At 42.3% G+C, this 19,937-nt stretch overlaps 1 protein-coding gene across 3 annotated transcripts; it reads right to left on the reverse strand.

Annotated features, from left to right (window-relative positions):
* Nucleotides 1-220: 220 nt before the first annotated feature.
* On the reverse strand, nucleotides 221-19,716 carry LOC101853047 (serine-rich adhesin for platelets). 3 transcript variants are annotated; one of them, XM_035973279.1, is made up of 6 exons: nucleotides 19,273-19,716; nucleotides 14,434-14,502; nucleotides 13,433-13,479; nucleotides 9,301-11,496; nucleotides 1,340-4,297; nucleotides 221-1,258 (listed from the first exon to the last, which is right to left on the reverse strand). In XM_035973279.1, the coding sequence occupies exons 2-6, from the start codon at nucleotides 14,474-14,476 to the stop codon at nucleotides 1,211-1,213; spliced, it is 5,292 nt and encodes a 1,763-aa protein (XP_035829172.1). In that variant the 5' UTR covers nucleotides 14,477-14,502; nucleotides 19,273-19,716; the 3' UTR covers nucleotides 221-1,210. The 3 variants fall into 3 exon arrangements, with proteins under 3 accessions (XP_035829172.1, XP_005111728.1, XP_005111726.1); XM_005111671.3 differs by having other exon boundaries at nucleotides 221-4,294; XM_005111669.3 differs by having other exon boundaries at nucleotides 221-4,297; nucleotides 19,268-19,716.
* Nucleotides 19,717-19,937: the final 221 nt, after the last annotated feature.

Genomic DNA, 19,937 nt, shown 5'->3' on the forward strand with positions numbered 1-19,937 from the left:
TTACAATGCTGTACAGGTGAAAAAAAAAGAATGACTCACTGACTGCATTTATGGGACAATCAGATGCTTTGACTACTAGAAAGGCGCAAGTGATTTTACCTGTGCAAATCTACTCAGCTGTGCAGAGCTCAAATGCATGCCTGAAAAACTTTGAGAGTAAGTGTGCTTACTGTACAATGTCTGCTAGTCCGTGCCAACTCCTCTCTCCCCCCGCCTCCCCCCCCCCCCCCCCAATGAGCACAAAACAAAGCAGATCAGAAAAAGTTGATTGCCCTGAGCGGCACAATTCTATTTTTAGACGGGTTCTTCGACATGAAAATATAAATATGTCTCTATAAAGAAAATAATTTCCATTACGCATGATAAAACCGCGTTTGTGAGAATTGTTAGGTGGAGACCAGTGTATAATTTCTAAGATAAAACTAAATACAAATCACATTCGAGCTGTAAAAGGAAACACACCACCCACACTTTAAATCAACATCACTCTGAGTGGAATAGAAAAGAAAGGTACAAAGTTTACCTTAGCCAAAGACAAAATTTGTACAAATATAAAGAAAGGACAACATGCACCCTTGACAACAACAACAACAACACATTCGTACTGACTGACTAGACGAAGCTCCCAACAAAATGGGCTAATGCTGCTTGAGCTGAATCCTCTAGACAGCTTCCTCTGAGACAGAGTTGTGGTGGCTGCCTTAGTCTCAGAATTATGCAGACAAAATTGGTGAAGAGGGTGTCCACAGTGATGACCACAAAAATGTATTATTTAAACTACAGATGACTTTGGCTGTATTCTGCTGCCTAAGTGAACGATGACCTCAAGCACAAAGTGCTGACAATGTGATATTTTCCTGTCAAATATACAGAAGGACATGCACTTCAAGTGCATTCAGCAGATACACAACTGGAGACAGAGAATGAAGGACGGTCATATGGGTGGTCAAACAGGCAGAGAAACTGCAAGCAGCTCAGTTGACTAAGTTGCTAGTGGTAGATTCCACTCCATTTCAAGGCCTTTTGTTGCCATAGCGTTGTACAGCGGAAATAGAGCAGTCTGTCCTTTGGCTGACATTGGGGGCAACTGAGGCTACCAGCAGCACACTAGAGGACAATTGTTCTACCCTCAAGCCAGCACTTTCCTGGAGGTCTGTCCAAACTCATCCACAGTGACCTGAGTCTGCACTAGAGGACAATTGTTCTACCCTCAAGCCAGCACTTTCCTGGAGGTCTGTCCAAACTCATCCACAGTGACCTGAGTCTGCACTAGAGGACAATTGTTCTACCCTCAAGCCAGCACTTTCCTGGAGGTCTGTCCAAACTCATCCACAGTGACCTGAGTCTGCACTAGAGAAACATTCTCCTCACCGCTGTGGTTGTTCTGCAGATGCTGCTCGGCTGCTGAGTGAGAGGAGGAGAACCACCCACAAGCCGGGCACTCGTATACATAAGTGAAGTTGGTTTTCGTGTGACATTTGGCATGGCTGGTCAAATCTGAACGGTTCACTGAAAGAAAATCACAGGCAGGATTCTCACACACGTACAGACGTGACGGTCTTTGTGCCCGGCGAGCCTCTGTGTCCCTCATCACCATCAACTGACCCTCATGCTCTTTAGCATAATGTGACTTCATGCCCGCCAGGACATTGTCATACACAAACTCTGTACAGTACAGACACTGGTATTTTTTCTCAACCACTTTAGGAGGGGGTTTGGGGAATGACTTGGGTGTGGACGATTTTTTGGCAGGGGGCAAATTGTTGACATCCAACATATTCAACTCAACCCTGCAGTGCGGCAACAGACCAGAAGGCAATCTGGGAGTCTGAGATTTAGACCCTGATACAGATGACTTCCTAGTAGATGAACCTGCACTATTCCCTGTCATTCTGTCGCTTTGCTTCCTCGCGGATAACTTTGGTTCTTGCCCTGTGCTATGATTTTCTTGATGAGACAGCAGCTCCTCTAGGGAGATGAGAAGTTTACAACAGCCTTCCATTGTGCAAACATAGAATCTGGTCCTTCCTGTTTTCCGCACAGGATAGTAGCGTGTCACAATGGGGGCCATAGACTTGTGATGTCTCATCAAATGTTGTTTCACATCCCAAAGGGATGTTGGACTAGATTTTTCACAGTAGCGGCATTTGTACAAGTGACCACCCACTGTTTTCTGACTAGACGGGGGATTCTTTCCATGACATTTGTACAAGTGACCACCCACTATTTTCTGACTGGACGGGGGATTCTTTCCATGAACAGATGCATCGGAGGATTTCTTTACATTGATTTTTGACTTTGCAGAAAAATGCTTGGAACTGGAATCACTGTCTTTTTCTTCTATACCTTCCTCCTCCTCTTCTTCAAAGGATGGCTTCATCTTACTCAGGGCTTTCATAGCTGCACTACGAGCAGGCACACAAGCCATCCACATTTTGCTGGCATTCTTCGCAACATCACGTTTCATCAAAGACTGTGCTTTATCTCTTCTATCTCCAGCTGGACTCAGTATAGGAGCAGGCATTTTCTCCGTGCTCGCTGTTTGCTCACCAACACTGGGACTTCCTGCGACAGAACAAACTCGTTCCTTCGGGGCTTCCAAACAATTCTGCTGCTTACTGTCAGGTGACTCATCACAACGATGCAACACAGGCATGTCCGCTTTGTGCAACGAGCTTCGAGAGTCACTACGCATAGGTACAGAACTTCCATTGGCACCAAAAGCATCACAAGAACTGTCCCCCATCTCACTTGCCGAGGTCACCGAGAGCGGTGCACTTCTGGGGTCAGACGGCACGTCACTGTCCGAGTCTCCGGTGGAGTCGATCAGATCAGCCAGCCATTTTGTTTTGGCTTTCTCCAAGCAGGCATCTGCATCTTTGTCTGTCATTTCACTTACACTATTGACACTTTGAGCAAACTCCTCTGTCAAGTCTTCCCCTCCGCCACAAGGCGCCCTGGGAGCTTCTTTAGCATCGTGCACACTATTGCTGCTATCATTGTGACCACCAACTATTTTTTTCCTATCACGACTTTCATCCTCACTCTCTGAACCAGATGAAGACCCAGAGGAAGAAGAGGAGGAGGAGGAGGACGATGAGGAGGAGGAAGAGCTTCGAGATGAGTCCTGTTCTCCCTCAGACTCAGACTCTTCCCCTCCTCCTTCGACTCCGGCCTCCTCCCCACTTATGCTGCAGCGCATATTGTTGTCACCAGTCAATTTAAACTTGAGCTTCAGGGGATTGCTGTGCGAAGAAGTCAAGACAGTCTTTTCTTCACAGGCTGGGACATTTGTAGTTTTTTCCAAATCCCATCTCTCGTTCCCACCATCCTCCTCCTCCTCAAGTGTCTCATCTTTGCCATCACACACAGCTTTCAACACTGGCTGGTCAGTGTCAGCTCCAGCTGAAAAAGGCACCTCGGACACACCCACAGGGACAAACACATCACTTTCAGACTGACACACACTCAAACTAGTATCAACAGCTTCACAGACAACATCGCAACTACCTACAATATTCTCTCCATTTTGGAAAGCAGTCTCCTCATCACAACTACCCATCATGTTATCTCCATCAATATTGTTACAAACATTACCTTTCCCGGAGATTCCAGTATCACCACACTCATCACATTCTCCACCTTTATCATCACATTCTCCACCTTTATCATCACAATCTTCACCTTTATCATCACAATCTTCACCTTTATCATCACAATTTATAGCAGCTGTACGATCAATTTTCCACCCAGACAAAGCCTTCCTCTCCCTATCACACTTCTGTAGAATTCTACTATCATGAGAAAAGCTATCATTATCATTTTTACCCTGGACCCCTCCAGCAGGATCATCATCACAACGTGCCTCAAATCTATGATTAAGATCCCCATCCCTCATGCCTTTCTTCGACAGTCTATCTGGCCGTAAGAGGCTCTTGTCTTCGTCTTCCATCATCTGTCCCTCTTCGTCTTTCGTCATGTGTTGTACTTCTGGATATGTCACTTGTACCTCTGAATACCACTGATCCTCATCCTCATCCTGCACCATCTGCTCTTGTTCACCACACGGAGACCTGTAAGAATAATCTGGGGAGCCGGAGGCTGCCCTAGAGCTGCACGGACTCCAGGGAGCAGCAGGAAACTCACCGACAGCTCCTTCTCTATCTTCAGAAGACCCAGACAAAGAGCGCCCATTCAGCTCTTCTGGACTTTCACCTCCTCCACTGTCCTCTTCATCAGGTTCACTGTGGACTTGAACTTGCTCTCCACTAGATCTGAAACTAGAACCATCAGACTTCTTTTCTTTAACGTCGCAAATTTGAGTTCAGGGCAGCAAAATGACCAAAAGGTCAAAATTGTTGCCCTTGGGCATACAAATGCTACATCAACATATAAACAGTTGATTGCATGGGTGAAACTGGGGTTTTTTTCAAGACAAGAGATGGGAGATCAGAGTACTGCACTTTTCTTTCCATATCAGAAAATATGTCTTTTAAAAAAGCATATGAACTCATTGACAGAACATGTGAAAGGAACATGATAGTTACTTCAAACGGCCCCATACCACTAAAATCTTTCAAGTCTTTAACACAATGCATTTTTTAGAATTTAACTAGATGTACATATTGTTCATGCTCTAAACCAAAAATAAAAAAGACAGAATCCACAAACTTTGTGAAAACAAGAAACTGTAGCCTACTACACAAGACAGTGTACATACATACATACTATATTTGTAAATGAGTCAAACAAAATATGTAGACGTGAAGCTGTGTCCACCAAAGTTTGTCAAATGGAGCTGCCAAGAAAACAAAGAAAACGTTCCAACAAAAACATTTTGCATTCATATAAGATTATGAAGCTGCCCTGCCTAGCCAAACCTCAACAAGAGATCTCGAGACTGAAGCCCTCTCAAGTAAAGACGTTCCTAGATTATGGATCAAGGTTCAAAAACTCAATTCGATTACCTCTTAAAACTAGTAAAAAATTTCCACCACTCAATGGGGCATTGAACAGGCACTCACCAGCTCTATCATCATGCAACGTTTCTCTTTAACCCTTCAACATCTTCCTGTCCGGTATGTAAAATATTTTGTTAGACTGCACTCCACCTAAAACAACCTAACAATAAACGTCAAACAGTAGAACAATATAATATTGCATCTGAAAGAGAGTGTGTATTTTCTGAAAGTTTAGTTGTGGGTATAATTACAGTCCAATCCTGTTATACCGCCTTGGAGAAATAAGCTTGTTTTAGTCAGAGTTTTACGGCACTTGCAACACACTAAGGTCAAATAAGTGCCAAAGATCAGAGGTGATACAAGAGAGTAACAACACAAAAAAGGAGGGGAGGAAAGGTTAATAGATGTTTAATAGGAAAGAAGGGGCAAGCCACATGAGAGCACCCGCCAACCACCCACTTGGGACTATCCTGAAGTTTGGGGTACATCGGGGCTGGTGATACAATGAGGTTTTCATGTCCTCTGTCAAATACATGTAGCACTGACTGTCCAATATCAAGGGAACTTGTTTACCAATCACTACCTATAAAGTACTAAGTTACCTCCCTTCCATCTGTCACTTTGACTTGAGCGTGAGTCTTCACTAAATAAAAGCCCCATGGGCTTTCGCCAGCCTGTAAGTTATTGGGCTGATGTCTGGCCACGCCAGATATTTTGTGGGGGGGAGGGCGCAGGATGGTGAGGTTCCTTTAAAGTTTCTCCAGGCAACTTAAAAATCTTATTCCATTTTTTAATATTGACAGAGGCCAAAACAGAATACCATTTTCATCATCAAATTTACTCGAATTCACACGGGGAGTGAAATTTGATGCTGAATTACAATGCTATATTTTATTCTAATTGTCCTCTCAAGATCTTGTATTGTCATTGTTACTGTAATCACTTGCGGCACACTACATCACAGTATCCATTTGGCCTGAAATCTTTTTTTTTTTTTTTAAATAGTAGAAGTTTTACGGCGCTTGCAACTGCATACGGTTATATGAGCGCCAGGGGGTGGTTGTCAACAGAGAAGTCTTTACGGGGAATCAAACTTAGACTGCTCACCTCTCTAGCTTCAACAGCACAAGGTCAGCTTCGACTATCAAGGCACCCCAGAAATAGGTCACAAGAGAGTGACAAACATACAAAAGAAGTAGAGAAAAATGACAAGAGTAAGGATTAGGAAAGAAAAAGCAGCAGTTCCCTGTTGTAGATCAGGCATAGTTATGAGCGTGACATGAATCAGCCCATTTACAATTCTACTATGCTTGAACGAGAAATGTCCCCCCTTTGGGAATGGCCTAAAGACACTAGAGTCAGTGGCACTGCCCCGGGGGGTCTGAAATCTTCAAGACAAGGGTAGCAAGGTGGGATGGGTGGGGCAGGAGCAAATGGGCGAAAAGCGTTTGATCTAGACCTAGCTTGTAGACTTGTGTGGGAAAAATGGTCAAGCAACCACCGAGTGGATGTGCCGAGCGCCGTGTGTAGCCCAGTGTGTACTTCTGGAGGCATGTTCATTGGCGGTACAATGGGGTAAATTTACAGTAGTTTGATAAGGACCGTACAACTGAGGCAATGGACGGATGGCGGTGTAAAGGAGCATGCTATGTTTATAGTTTATATTGAGGACTCTTTTCGTACATTGGCAAGTGTTAGTACTTACTAAATGAGAAGATAATATTCAAGAAAGACTAAAAAAAATACTCCCAGGCTGTTATTGATTAATAGTGAAATTCAGAGAGAAGGAAACAGCTTACAAGAGAAAGGAGAAATAATTAGTTTTTAAGGAAATGTATTCAAATTACACACAGGAAAACAGGCTTGATGACAGAAATATTGCACATAATCCTTGTCTATAAGGCAAAAAACCTTTATTTACAGATATTTGGTATTAGGCACTCAGATCAGTAAGTTTGTCATGTTAATACAGGAAGGATAGTGAGGTGTACGTAAAATTGGACCTGACGACAAACAGGCTTTCTTCAACAGGCAAAGCTCGGAACAACAACAGAACAATACAAATCTAGAAAACTTCATTTCAAATTTCCATTCCTGTCAAAATGATAATATAAAAGGTTACCAAAAAATGACACTTGTGGCAGAAGAAAAATAATCTAAAACAAATTATACTCTCATTAAGAACCAATGCCAATGTGTATTTGGAACTCGTACACTAATCAAACAGGCAAAACTGCCTGTGTACAAATATCTCCTCTCAAAATCAAAAGTTTATTTTTGGAGTCCCTACCTGAGAGTGGTATCACCCAAGCACCTGACATTTGCTATGGATCTTCAGTAGGCCTAGTTCCCGAGGATTAAAAAAATAATGACTATTTTCAAACTCCTTTCTTTCCCAAACCTCTAAAATTGAAGTTGTTCCCGACAAATGTTTATTTCACTCCCCACACTTACCACACTGACCCGGGGACATGCTAAAGAACATTCTAGGCTACCTACCCACCCCTCCTGCACAACAACCCGAGCTCAAATGGACCACAAACATTGAAAGTTTAGACCTAACAAATGATACATGAGAAAATTGCTCTGTATGGGTATGCAGCGAACCTCTGGCACTGACTTCCCAAGCTTAAGTCAATAAAGTGTAAAGTACCTGATTGGCTGCTGGGTTCATGCAGGTACAGTACAGATGGGTCAAAAATTAGGGATTTTTCTTTGGTGATTTTCTTGAATTGGGTTGACAGAGTCTCATTTAAAAGCAAACTGTGCACTATACAGTTACTCACACTTGACACTCAAATAACAGTCAGATCAAGTTCAGCAATTTTTTTTTGAGAAACTGAATCGTAAATAAAGTTTAAAACCTTTTAAAATTAAAGAAAGTTGTTAGAAAAGTAAGAGAATGCATTCTGGCTTGAAGTAGTCTTGAAATACTTGAATGCCAACAGCTGTACCATACAGATGGACAGTACTTTTCTTCGTTTTAGTAAGGGAATAATGTAGACCAAAAAACACAAAAAACAAACAGTTTACTTTTCTGATTCAAAGGGGAAGAAAACCCAAACCAGCCCTGTACAACTTTTGTTCCATCGACAGCTACATTCCGTTGAAGTAAAACACAACCATGCAGTAGGTCATAGGGGGTCAAGACAAACTCAAACTGAGCCATGCCATATCTCACTATCTGTCATACTTCAACACAAAAATCACACAACAACCATTCAAAAATAAACCTGCAGCCAATTTCCATGTTAAATCCAAGACATGAAGCCATCCCATATCCTTTACTGTTCCTTTACATATATACATACAGGAGAATTTTGTATTCAAACATTTCTTTACTAGTTTAAAAAAAAAATAAGACACAAAACTTCTAAGCCCAGGTGAATTCTACTTTCAGAATGGTGAAAACTTCGCACTTCCAAAACACAATATTGGGCACACTACAAAACCATGCTAGTGAAGACAGAGGACAACTGGTCTGTTCATTGATACATACAACACAGACAACTTGGCAGCTCCAAAACACAATATTGGGCACACTACAAAACCATGCTAGTGAAGACAGAGGACAACTGGTCTGTTCATTGATACATACAACACAGACAACTTGGAAGCTCCAAAACACAATATTGGGCACACTACAAAACCATGCTAGTGAAGACAGAGGACAACTGGTCTGTTCATTGATACATACAACACAGACAACTTGGCAGCTCCAAAACACAATATTGGGCACACTACAAAACCATGCTAGTGAAGACAGAGGACAACTGGTCTGTTCATTGATACATACAACACAGACAACTTGGCAGCTCCAAAACACAATATTGGGCACACTACAAAACCATGCTAGTGAAGACAGAGGACAACTGGTCTGTTCATTGATACATACAACACAGACAACTTGGCAGCTCCAAAACACAATATTGGGCACACTACAAAACCATGCTAGTGAAGACAGAGGACAACTGGTCTGTTCATTGATACATACAACACAGACAACTTGGCAGCTCCAAAACACAGTAATGTTGGCTCATTTTGCAACAGATGGGTGTTACTGTTATTACGCAGGGAACAGAAACTGGTCATGCAACAATAACGAGAACTCGTACAAAAAAGGTCAAATAAAACAAACTATAATAGACATAATGTACTAGTCCTCTAGCTGGGTTACAACATAAAACTAGCAAGTTGTCGTGGTAATTCTACAAAGCAAGAGATTAGTGGACAACTGAGGCCATCTAGTCCAACTGAACATAATGAAGAAAGGCAGCAGAACAGAGTTTCAGCCATGCAATCAATCGGGCTAACAGGAGACAGGGACCCAGTGTCATACCTTTTCTTTTGACATCTCTGCAAAGTTGACAGTCTGCTCCAGACACTCACGGATATGAGGCTCCACCTCCACATCCGCCAGCTCAGGTCTGTTCCATGGGGTGCACTGATCCACATGCTGCAGAAACGAATCAGCAATGCTGGATTTGAAAGTGCAGTCATCTCGGGCACAGAAAAAAATCTGCTGACCTGTCTGTGACTCATCATCCACAGCAACGAGCCCTTTCCCTCTGTGTTTATAGTAGATGTGACTTTTCATGGAAGAATGACGTTTAGCAGTGTAGGAACAGTGGTAGCACCTGTACACTGTGTTCTCTTTCTTGGCTCGGGTGGGGGGGAATCGCACCTTAAGTAGATTGGCGGAATCTGAGTCTTCTTTGAGGGCTACAATGTCTTTGTCAGCAGCCACATGAGAGGCCCCATTTCTGCTGTTTACAGAATGCGAGGAGGTGGAAGCTGTGTGCTGGCGGTCTCTGAATGTAGAAACAGCAGGGGGCCTTGAGGTAGGGAACGAATGTTGATTACCCACTGAAGTTTCTGGAGGCAAGTTTTTTATCAGTGCCACATATCGATGGGGTTTCCCTGGGTGCTCCCTGTTGGAATGTTCTTTGATTTCTGCCTGACTCGTGCTCTGAAATGAGCAGTAGCCACAACTCCAGTATAGGCTGGAGGTGCTTGTGGACTTCCCTTTGTAGCCCCGTCCCCTGTACGGTACAGGAGTGCGCACTGGTCTCACCACTGATGGGTTAGAGCTATGAGCTGTGACAACATTTTGAGAGGTTTGCACCGATGGGGACGCCTGCCTATATGTGCTGCCAGTCTTGCTGCTAGAAGTGTTAAAAGAGTGTGAGGACTGATTTGATGCAGAGTTATGGTTGGATGGATACATCAGCTTCCCATTCTCTTCACCATCTACATTTTCAAGTGGGTTTTCTTCCACCTCATACACCTCCATTTCGAAAACATCATAATCCGAGTCTTTTGGCTGAGGATGACGCTTTGGGTTCTGATTTTTTCTTGACTTGCCTGGACGATTTTTTCTCCCCTCACTGTTTCCAACTTGTCCCTGAGATTCTGTGTTTGGTTTAGCTGTCTTTGGTGGCGATGGAGAATTCACATGACAACTCTCTTCCACTGCCTTTCTCTTTCGAGAGGAGAGGTTTTGAGCAGCAGTTTCCATCAAACTTGGGTCAATCTCCTCCGTGTCTTCATCTGGGTCTTTGTGAGGACGATTATTTTCCTTATCTTGAACCCTAGCTCTAACCCTTAAGTAATCTGACAAGAGAGTACAATAGTAAAACGTTTCTGATGTTCTGGAAAATTCTTCGTGCATTTTGCTCATGTGGCGGACAATATCCGACCTGCAAAAAGACTCATAGTCACAGTGCCTGCAGCTAAATCTGTGTTCAGAAACATGCTGGAGAAGAAGAGTCTTACTACTACACATAAAGGGACAAAAGTTGCACCAAAAATAGCCAAGATCTAAAGTAGCTACCACCTTGTCTTCCTTATCTGACACTAAAGACTGGGCTCCGATCCCACAGACTAATTCATGGTTCTGAACTCTAAAAATATCCTCAATCTCCGGATCACCAAGCTCCGATTCCATCAAGGCATTGGAAAACTGGACCTTGTCTCTAAGGGCAAAGCCAGCCCTTCGTGTGGGGCTCTTTGGGCGCATTAGCTTTGGGTTTTGGGTTTGAGTACTCTTTTTCCCGACACTATTACCAACGGACATGCGCGCCTGCAGACTTTGTGACACAGGAAACACACTAGCTTTCCCAGAACAGGGAAAAGTTGGATCTGTTTTTTTCGCGCAACCATCAAATGCTGCTTTCTGTTTACGTGAATTGGGTCTGAAACCCCCGGCATCGCTCAAGGCCAAGAGGGTTTCATTTTTTTTCAGGAGACTTTCTACAATGTTCTGTACAGCATCCATTTTTTTGCCCTCAATCGCTCCATGAAGCTGTGAACGAATGCTAGACCCAGCATACAGGTCATTAAGTGGAACAGGCTCAACAGATGAAGCTTCCTCCCGTGCTGATGAGCTGTCAATTGTCTGAATCGGCGACATAGTTCCAAATGTGACTGGGGGAAGCGGTGAGGAATTTCTGGAATCTGGGTTGGAGGTGTGCTCACTTGTAGCTGGTGTGCTTGTAGTCTGGTCAAATCCAGCATCCTCAGGCTCTTCTTTTACCTGAAGGTGGAAAGCATACATTTCATTCAGACAATTCAACATTTCTAGCAGGTAATAGGTAAGCAAATGCAAAGTTAGCTTGCACTTTTTCTTTACAACAAAATAAATAAAAATGGCATTACCTTTATATTTTCTTACAAATAGAAAGAAAGCATATTCAAAAACAATATGTTATTCACTGATAACAAATGAAGAATAAAAAGTAAATGAAGAGAAAGAATGATTCTCTTCATCCCCATCCAAAAAAGGAGTTCTTTTTTTTTGTCTTTTAATGAATTGCTTCTATCCATCACCAGCATACCAGTACAGTGAACCAGTGAACAACGAAATTGAAAGGGAGCCTTTACAATACTTCCATCTCCGACATTTTCTGTCTTGGAAAGGGGAATTTAGGGGGTCATGGAAAGGGGAGGGGGTTTCAGAGGCCTAGCCGCTGGAATAAGGGGTCGTTTGTCCCATCGGCAAGCAATGATCAGAACTTCTCACCTCTAAAGTTCTATCCTCTCTGATAATGGGATGTGTCAGTCTTACTTATTCATTGTCACCAGTGCTTGTATAATTTCATAGGACCCCAGTTCGACCTATTAAAAATAGAAACTTTTGAACATCTCCCTTGCTTCCACCCTTAGCCCCGCCCATCGGTGTAATAAACACAGTAACACAGCCACCCAATGCCATTCCTCTCGTTCATGTCCCTTGCTTCCACCCTTAGCCCCACCCATCGGTGTAATAAACACAGTAACACAGTCACCCAATGCCATTCCTCTCGTTCATCTCCCTTGCTTCCACCCTTAGCCCCGCCCATCGGTGTAATAAACACAGTAACACAGTGCCATTCCTCTCGTTCATGTAACAACGATTTGGGGAACTTTTTTCTTTGCTGGCCTTATGATCAGGGCAGCAAGCATTGGTCAAACTAATTTCACACCTCTGGCTACTCATTAAAGATTCGGAGCTGGAGCGCCACTTGAGCACTTTCACAGACACTGGTGAGATTTCGCACCCATACCACCCTCAAATTACACCTCCGCTCTCTTTCCTCGCCTGGTAGCGTAGCGTAAAGGTAAGAGCCGATGAAACCAAACCTGATAGTTTTGTCTCAAATCAGGGCTGAGAGAACAAAACATTTTCTGTCTTAGGCAAAAACCCTCTGAAGGGAAGAAATTTCTCTGTCCGGTTCCACTTTATTCAGGTGTCCGTCTTATCGAGGTAACTATAGAGGAATTGATCAAGGGCGGGGAGATTCTGTTATGACAGGTGTCCGTCTTATCGAGGTAACTATAGAGGAATTGATCAAGGGCGGGGAGATTCTGTTATGACAGGTGTCCGTCTTATCGAGGTAACTATAGAGGAATTGATCAAGGGCGGGGAGATTCTGTTATGACAGGTGTCCGTCTTATCGAGGTAACTATAGAGGAATTGATCAAGGGCGGGGAGATTCTGTTATGACAGGTGTCCGTCTTATCGAGGTAACTATAGAGGAATTGATCAAGGGCGGGGAGATTCTGTTATGACAGGTGTCCGTCTTATCGAGGTAACTATAGAGGAATTGATCAAGGGCGGGGAGATTCTGTTATGACAGGTGTCCGTCTTATCGAGGTAACTATAGAGGAATTGATCAAGGGCGGGGAGATTCTGTTATGACAGGTGTCCGTCTTATCGAGGTAACTATAGAGGAATTGATCAAGGGCGGGGAGATTCTGTTATGACAGGTGTCCGTCTTATCGAGGTAACTATAGAGGAATTGATCAAGGGCGGGGAGATTCTGTTATGACAGGTGTCCGTCTTATCGAGGTAACTATAGAGGAATTGATCAAGGGCGGGGAGATTCTGTTATGACAGGTGTCCGTCTTACACAGGATTAAGGCAGGTTCAACTGTACATGTCACAAGCAGTTCGCAAAATGCTTTACACAAGGAAAAGAGATGACATTCACCTGAATATCGGTACTGCTGTCCTGGGAATGTTCCGGTTCTTTCTCAACTGGAGTCAGGAAGAAAAGAAAGCAATCTATCAACTTCTTGAGAAACAATTTGATAAAAATCTAAAATAGAGAGTTATAATAATAGTCAACAAACTGTTCCCGCAGACATAAAATGTAGACATCAGGGGGAGCATCATGACGGAGATATAGAATATGCTCTTCACGTCGAACTGAAAGATGTGGACATGAAAAAAGCAGTGGAAAGAGGGGAAGAGGGAAAAAATACAGTAGTTATTACATGATCTTTCAAGGAAAATGTAGCGGTCCATCAGAATCTCTCAATCAAGATTTGTCCTGCAATGCAATCTCATATCTAACAAGAGCAAAGGGGAATTTTTCCTTTTGAGCCTGATCATCATACTTACCTCAGAGCACACATCTGACTTCACAACACAAGCACACATTATCAGCCACACGGTGGCCACAGCAGCAATCTGCCTTTCCACAACTATCCCCTCAACACAACTATCCCCTCAACACTACCCTGAGACAAGTCTGCCCTCTGTGGCAAGGATACGTTGAGGAACATCCCATTTCTTGAGGGCAAACACAAAGCTTTTTGGATTTCCACAGAATTTTGCCAAGTCTGATTTTTATGGATAATTTTGAGTGATCATATCTCAGCAGACTCTAAGATAAAATATTAATGTGTCAAAAGACGCAGAATCTATTTTTAGCTTTCAATTGGTATGCTGCATGAGTGCGTAGTGCTAGGCTTTAACATGATGACTGGGTGAATACATTTTCAAGTTTCTTTTGGCTTTCAACACCACTGTATAATAACATGAGCAACAATGTGCAACCTTTAACATCGATCTCTACAGTTTATTAACGACTCTCCTCTGTAATACAATAAGCACAGAAAACATTGCAACAGCACAACTACATAATCAAAGGTCAATTTGATCATTCTACTTATATTATAATCTATTCTTAAAAATGATTGACCTCACCAGCAAGCATTGTCTGCTGATCTCCTGTCTGCTCAGAGTCCATGTCCAACAGAGATCATCTATGAGAGTCTGCAAAACAAAGATGTATCCACAATCAATTAGAAATTGTGGGTGGGAGGTGAATGGGACATTGTCATGACCATTTCTTTAAAATCAAGCAAAAGATTAGATCAGAATAGTGAACGAGTGTAGACAAGAGCTACAGTATTAGATATGCAGGTTAGGAGTTACAATTGCACAAATTATGTCCACGCAAAACTTTTTTGAAGTGCATAAAATTATATAATGCGTTGGCCCTTCCAGGCCATTTTAAATTTGAACACAAGAAAAAGTTAGACAACACAAATTTATTTTATTTGATCCATCGTCAATTAATAAAACCTCTAGAACCTCTTTCTCCTCATTTTTCCCTACAGTGAAACTCAGATTCAACGAAGTCATCAGGCCTGACCTTCAATTTAGTTGAATCCAAGTCTCATTTTTTGCGAGAGAAGAATGAGCGAAGCCGTGTCATCAAAGGCTGTTCACCCAGCAAGCAACTTCGTTGAATCCGAGCTGGCTCATACATTATGTCATAGTTGGCTCCGAGTTATTTTTAATGATTTTTATGAATTAAAAAAACGGGGAATCCAACTCCTTTCGTTGAATCCATTTGATGATTTGAAATTTAATTCTTTCCGAACGTATCGTCGATAAATTGATTCGTTGATATATATCAGCAAGACTCCACAGCTGTTTTATACGTAGGCTATTGCCGAATAACTGCAATGATGGTGTGCCTCAGTTTAGCTTCGTTTTAACATGGTTCCTCATTTATTATTGGGACTTATTATTGCTACTAGATCTTAGAAAACTTGGATAGGAAACTTGGAAAGGAATATTTAGGAAACGAAACGAAAAAATTCAGTTTCTCTTTATCAAAGCGTCAGTTTGGCGACAAATCTGATGAATACAAGAAGTCATTCTTGCATCAAAGGAGTGATGTACCAGACACAGTAGCAGTTAAATGAGGACTTCTGAAGAACTTCTTTTTTGTCCTTTTCCTTTAAGAATACTAATCTAGGTTATAGTCTAATTCTTGTTTTCTTCTTTCCCCATCTTGTGTCCACAGCACCTTTCTTTTTATCCATTATCAAAACACATACACACGGTATATAAGGAAATCTCCTGTTAGGGGGCGCACAGCTCCCAAAAATAACACGCCTCATTGACCTTGGCCTTCATTTCCGGTCAGTACAGGAACTTCTTGCAAAGAAAAGAAGACAAGGCCAGGAGAGAGAAAGATGAAAAGTGTCAGAAAAGAACTCGATCTAGATCTAGAGCTGTAAACATGGTACTTTTGCGCACTCAACCAAACGATATGTTGCACCAAAACAGACACCTTGCGCATCAACCAGATATACACGTTACCAAACAAACACCATCACAACAGCTGGGTTTTATAATGCGCTACACCGTATAGAGGAAGTCTTTCTAACTTCTGGTGAAAAAATCATGAAGATCGACCTGTAACTTCCAGAGATATTCACAAAAGATCGTTTACAGTAGCGCATTACTTACCAGAATAACTCTAGACCTAGATTCTAGATCTAGCCTAGTTAAAAGCCTAGCCCAGGCACAATTCCCAAAAACTCACTGCAGAGCTCAGTCACAGTTTGAGTTCTGTAAAAACCAGCCCAACAATACAATTGTCCTGAACCTCTTACAAGCAACAACAGCAAGGCAAAACTAGAAATCTAGGGACTCATCATGAATGAACATTGCTGCACTTTTTAAAAGTGAGATTTCATTCATCAACTAATCTAGCAATGCCAATCGGGCTTTCCCGCGCAGCGAAAATTTGGTCCCCGTTTGCGGGCAATTTTGCGGACCCGGCCAAAGCATAGGTGACTAACTTTGTCAACCTCGGTCTGCTCTATTTCCGAACCAATCCGAATGAAACTTGGCAACCAATCAGAAAATAGGGCAAACTAATGATATGTGGACGTTGAAGTTCATACACATAAATTAACCTATATACTTTTGGTGTCGGGAACACTTTCGTATCGTGTACACCGAAAACTATAAGGAGTTTGAATTTCAACGCCGAGATCTCTATCCTGTATAGTGTGCTCAAATTTGAACGTTCTGTGTCAAGTAGTTGTTTAGACCCGATCATAAATGCACGACTACCCCCCTATCCAAAGCCGCTTCGCACGGAGGCCGGCCTTTTTCCCCTCACTCTCGCGGCAAATGTATGTTGACCTACAAATCCCCGCATGACTATTCCGCGCCCATTCATTGGTCACTTGAAATAGGGCAACGGCGGGCACGCGCATCCGGTTGTTTTTCTCTCTATTCCCCTGTAACATCGCAATGGGGGTATTCCGAGGCGAGGTTATCTCGTCTCGGGGTGTTCGGGTCTCAACGGGGAAAAAGAATTTTTAATTGTACGGCATGCTAGATTGTTGGAACTTATATTTTACGGTTGGCATGGTCTAAAGTCATCATAAAAAGCTTTGCAATTATTTAGTCACGTTGCCGACATATATATTCTTAAAGATCCCATGTTGTGATACGATGCTTCGTAATACATCGAAATTTTAATTAAAACAAAATGACTACGAAATGGGTAGTAAATCTGACTGCAGAAATGATTTCTACACCCAAAAACACATCGGGTAGCCAAGTTTCTCTCCAACACTCCGATTAGTTACCGAGATATATCGTCGATTTTCTTACAGAATCTGCTACTGTGTGGTCCACTTTTTAGGAATATTTTCCTATATATATATGTGGGTCATCCATATTTATATTTTGCCGACCTTTACAACCCTATTACTTTTGGGAAGATTGAAGAATACCCGACCACTCGTACATTATTGCGCGAGAAAGTGGGGTAAGTGGGGCGGGTGGTTGGGATGGAGGAGGGGGGAGGGGGGTTCAGGGGGGTCTCCCCCCTGACAAAATTTTAATGAATAGATCTACCGGTCCGAGATTCTCCATTGAGAGATATTAAAAATGGGAAAATTATGAATTTGTAAGGTTGAGACATAGGCAAAGTCAGTCTGCTGGTCCAGTATTCTTCAATCTTACCTATTTTTTTAATTTATGAACCGATTCTTAAAATTCAAGAAGCACTTACAATAATTCTTAGAATTGAAAATTCTTTCTTAGGTACCAAATAAAAAAGGGCCATAGTGAAAATGTAAATTTTCATTGGCATTGCCTACTTATATTGGAAGTGGCTATTCTCATCCGGGGTGAGAATAGAAAAACGATCTACCTCTCACCCCGGGTGAGACTTGCCAGCGTAGGCTATTCTCACCCGGTGCGAAACAAGATCTGCTTTTCCTCATTTTGGAATACTGTCTATCGGTGTGGATGATCAAATTGATAAAAGCCAAGAAAAAATTACGTTATATATAGCACAAAAGTAAGCTAATTTGATCGTCTTCAAAGATGCTATATGGTTATTTCACTGTTCGAATCGAGCCGAACTACGCGGGTCGCCATTTTGTTTTGCCCGGAAGTTCTCGCAAGATCTACTCCTCCCCTCTCTCTCTCTCTCTGTCTCTTTCTGAATATACTGTCTATCGGTGTGGACGATCAAATTGACCAAAACAAAGTTAAAAAATGATGTTAAAACACAAAAGTAAATTAATTTGATTGTCTACAAAGATGCTACGGCTATTTAACTTTTCGAATCGAGCCGAACTACACGGGTCGCCATTTTGTTTTGACCGGAAGTTCTCGCGCTACTCCTCTCTCTTTCTCTCTCTCTCTCCACTGCCCACAGACAAAATTGTACGCTTTTAGTAGGCTACAGTTGTAATGGAACGTTTGTTCACTGCACAGAATTCTACAATTTTTCTGTGTATCACAGTGTAGAATTTCTGTGGTTTAGGGTGAACGCAAAATTTGTTGGCCTAGATCGATAACGGTGAACGCGCACCGGGTGAGAATAGCCAAAAGACTCGCAGGCTGCACTATTCTCACCCCGGGTGAGAATAGAGGTGGCCATTACTATTAAAATCTCATCAACTCACTAGAGCAACGTTCAGATTTTGCATTGAAATCTGAATCTGACCTCAGAAGAATCATGTCATTGGTATTTTTTTACTTTCCCTCCCGTCTCATACTCAGCTACCAGTTGCCTAATTTCTGCTAAATATTGATACGCTGAACACAAATTCATATCAACTTCATTTCCGTCGCAAATTAATAGTTTTTTTGAAATATTTGATTTTCTTTAACCGAGATCGACGTGCTGGCTTTGGACCAATCGGGGGGTTCCAGGGAGGCCTGCCCCACTGGGGTGTAAAAGAAAATCTGGGGGGTTACAGGGGGGCATGCCCCCCTGTTTTTACCTATAATTTGATATTTTACAGTTAGATTCTAGATCTAGATCTAGTCTAATCTAGATCTAGATCTAGATTCTAGATTTTTTTAAGTTGTCTTGAAAATAATTGATTTGCGACAGTTTTAGTGGCTTTATGTGTGATCTGCAGAAAACAGGACTGCAGTTTGACCCCTGGAGCAGTGCATCTGTGTGCGGGAGTGAAAGTACCAATTACCAATCATTTACCTGCCAACTGGGCCACTGCTACACTACAGTACTACACGTCTTCTGCTGCTAAGGCTAAGGCTACTTGGCTTTGCTGCTACTGAGCTAGATATCTACTGCTGCACAGACAGTTGAGTAGGGCAAACACTGTTCGTCTCGCTGCTTTCGTAGCGGTAATGGAAAACTCTGAACTATTTTTCCTAAGATTCATAACCAAACTGAACGACCATTTTCAGCTGGTCAGCCCACCAAAAAGCATGCAATGGGAAATATGGCGTTCGTCTTTACCTTACCATTCGCAGTCTGCCATAGGCCTAAAAAGTCTTCTCTTCTCCAACGCTATGACTCCATTTTCCTTGCAGAATCTTACCAGATTTTTAACCATAGAGTTTACTCGTCATTTGACTATTTCGTTCCTCCTCGACTTTTGGTACGAACAAATTTGATTCTCTTTTTTTTTTAATCAGAAGGTATTATCTTGTCATCCCCCGAACATTCACAGTAAATGGTGACTTTTTCAATACATTTGTCCTGGGTTTTTTGTATTTTAACAAGGGCAAAAATCAAAGTTCTCGCGCTTAACAAAGCGTCCAAGTGGCAAGTCACTTAAAAGGGCCCTTTTCTCATTCGACCTGAGGCGATCAGATTCGGACTGGACAGTGGCCACACATAGGGTTGTTGTTGTTTTTTCCTTCTCCTGAGCCTAAAATAAAACATTAAAAAATTAGACTCACAGACCAAGGAAAGCCATACTGAACTTTAACCAGGCCTAAATTGGTAAAAGGAAAAGTATAGGCTATACTTAAAAGGCCTACTTTGTACGGAGCTCCTCTTGGGGACAAAACCAAAATGTGCATGCTTCATCACTACATTTTAAAAAACTACAAAGCAACAAGATATAATTATTATTATGGGAACAATTTGTTGGTCAGTCGAGAAGAGGACAACAAACCCCCCC

The sequence above is a fragment of the Aplysia californica genome, unplaced genomic scaffold, assembly GCF_000002075.1.
Source record: "Aplysia californica isolate F4 #8 unplaced genomic scaffold, AplCal3.0 scaffold01099, whole genome shotgun sequence".
Taxonomy (NCBI): domain Eukaryota; kingdom Metazoa; phylum Mollusca; class Gastropoda; order Aplysiida; family Aplysiidae; genus Aplysia; species Aplysia californica.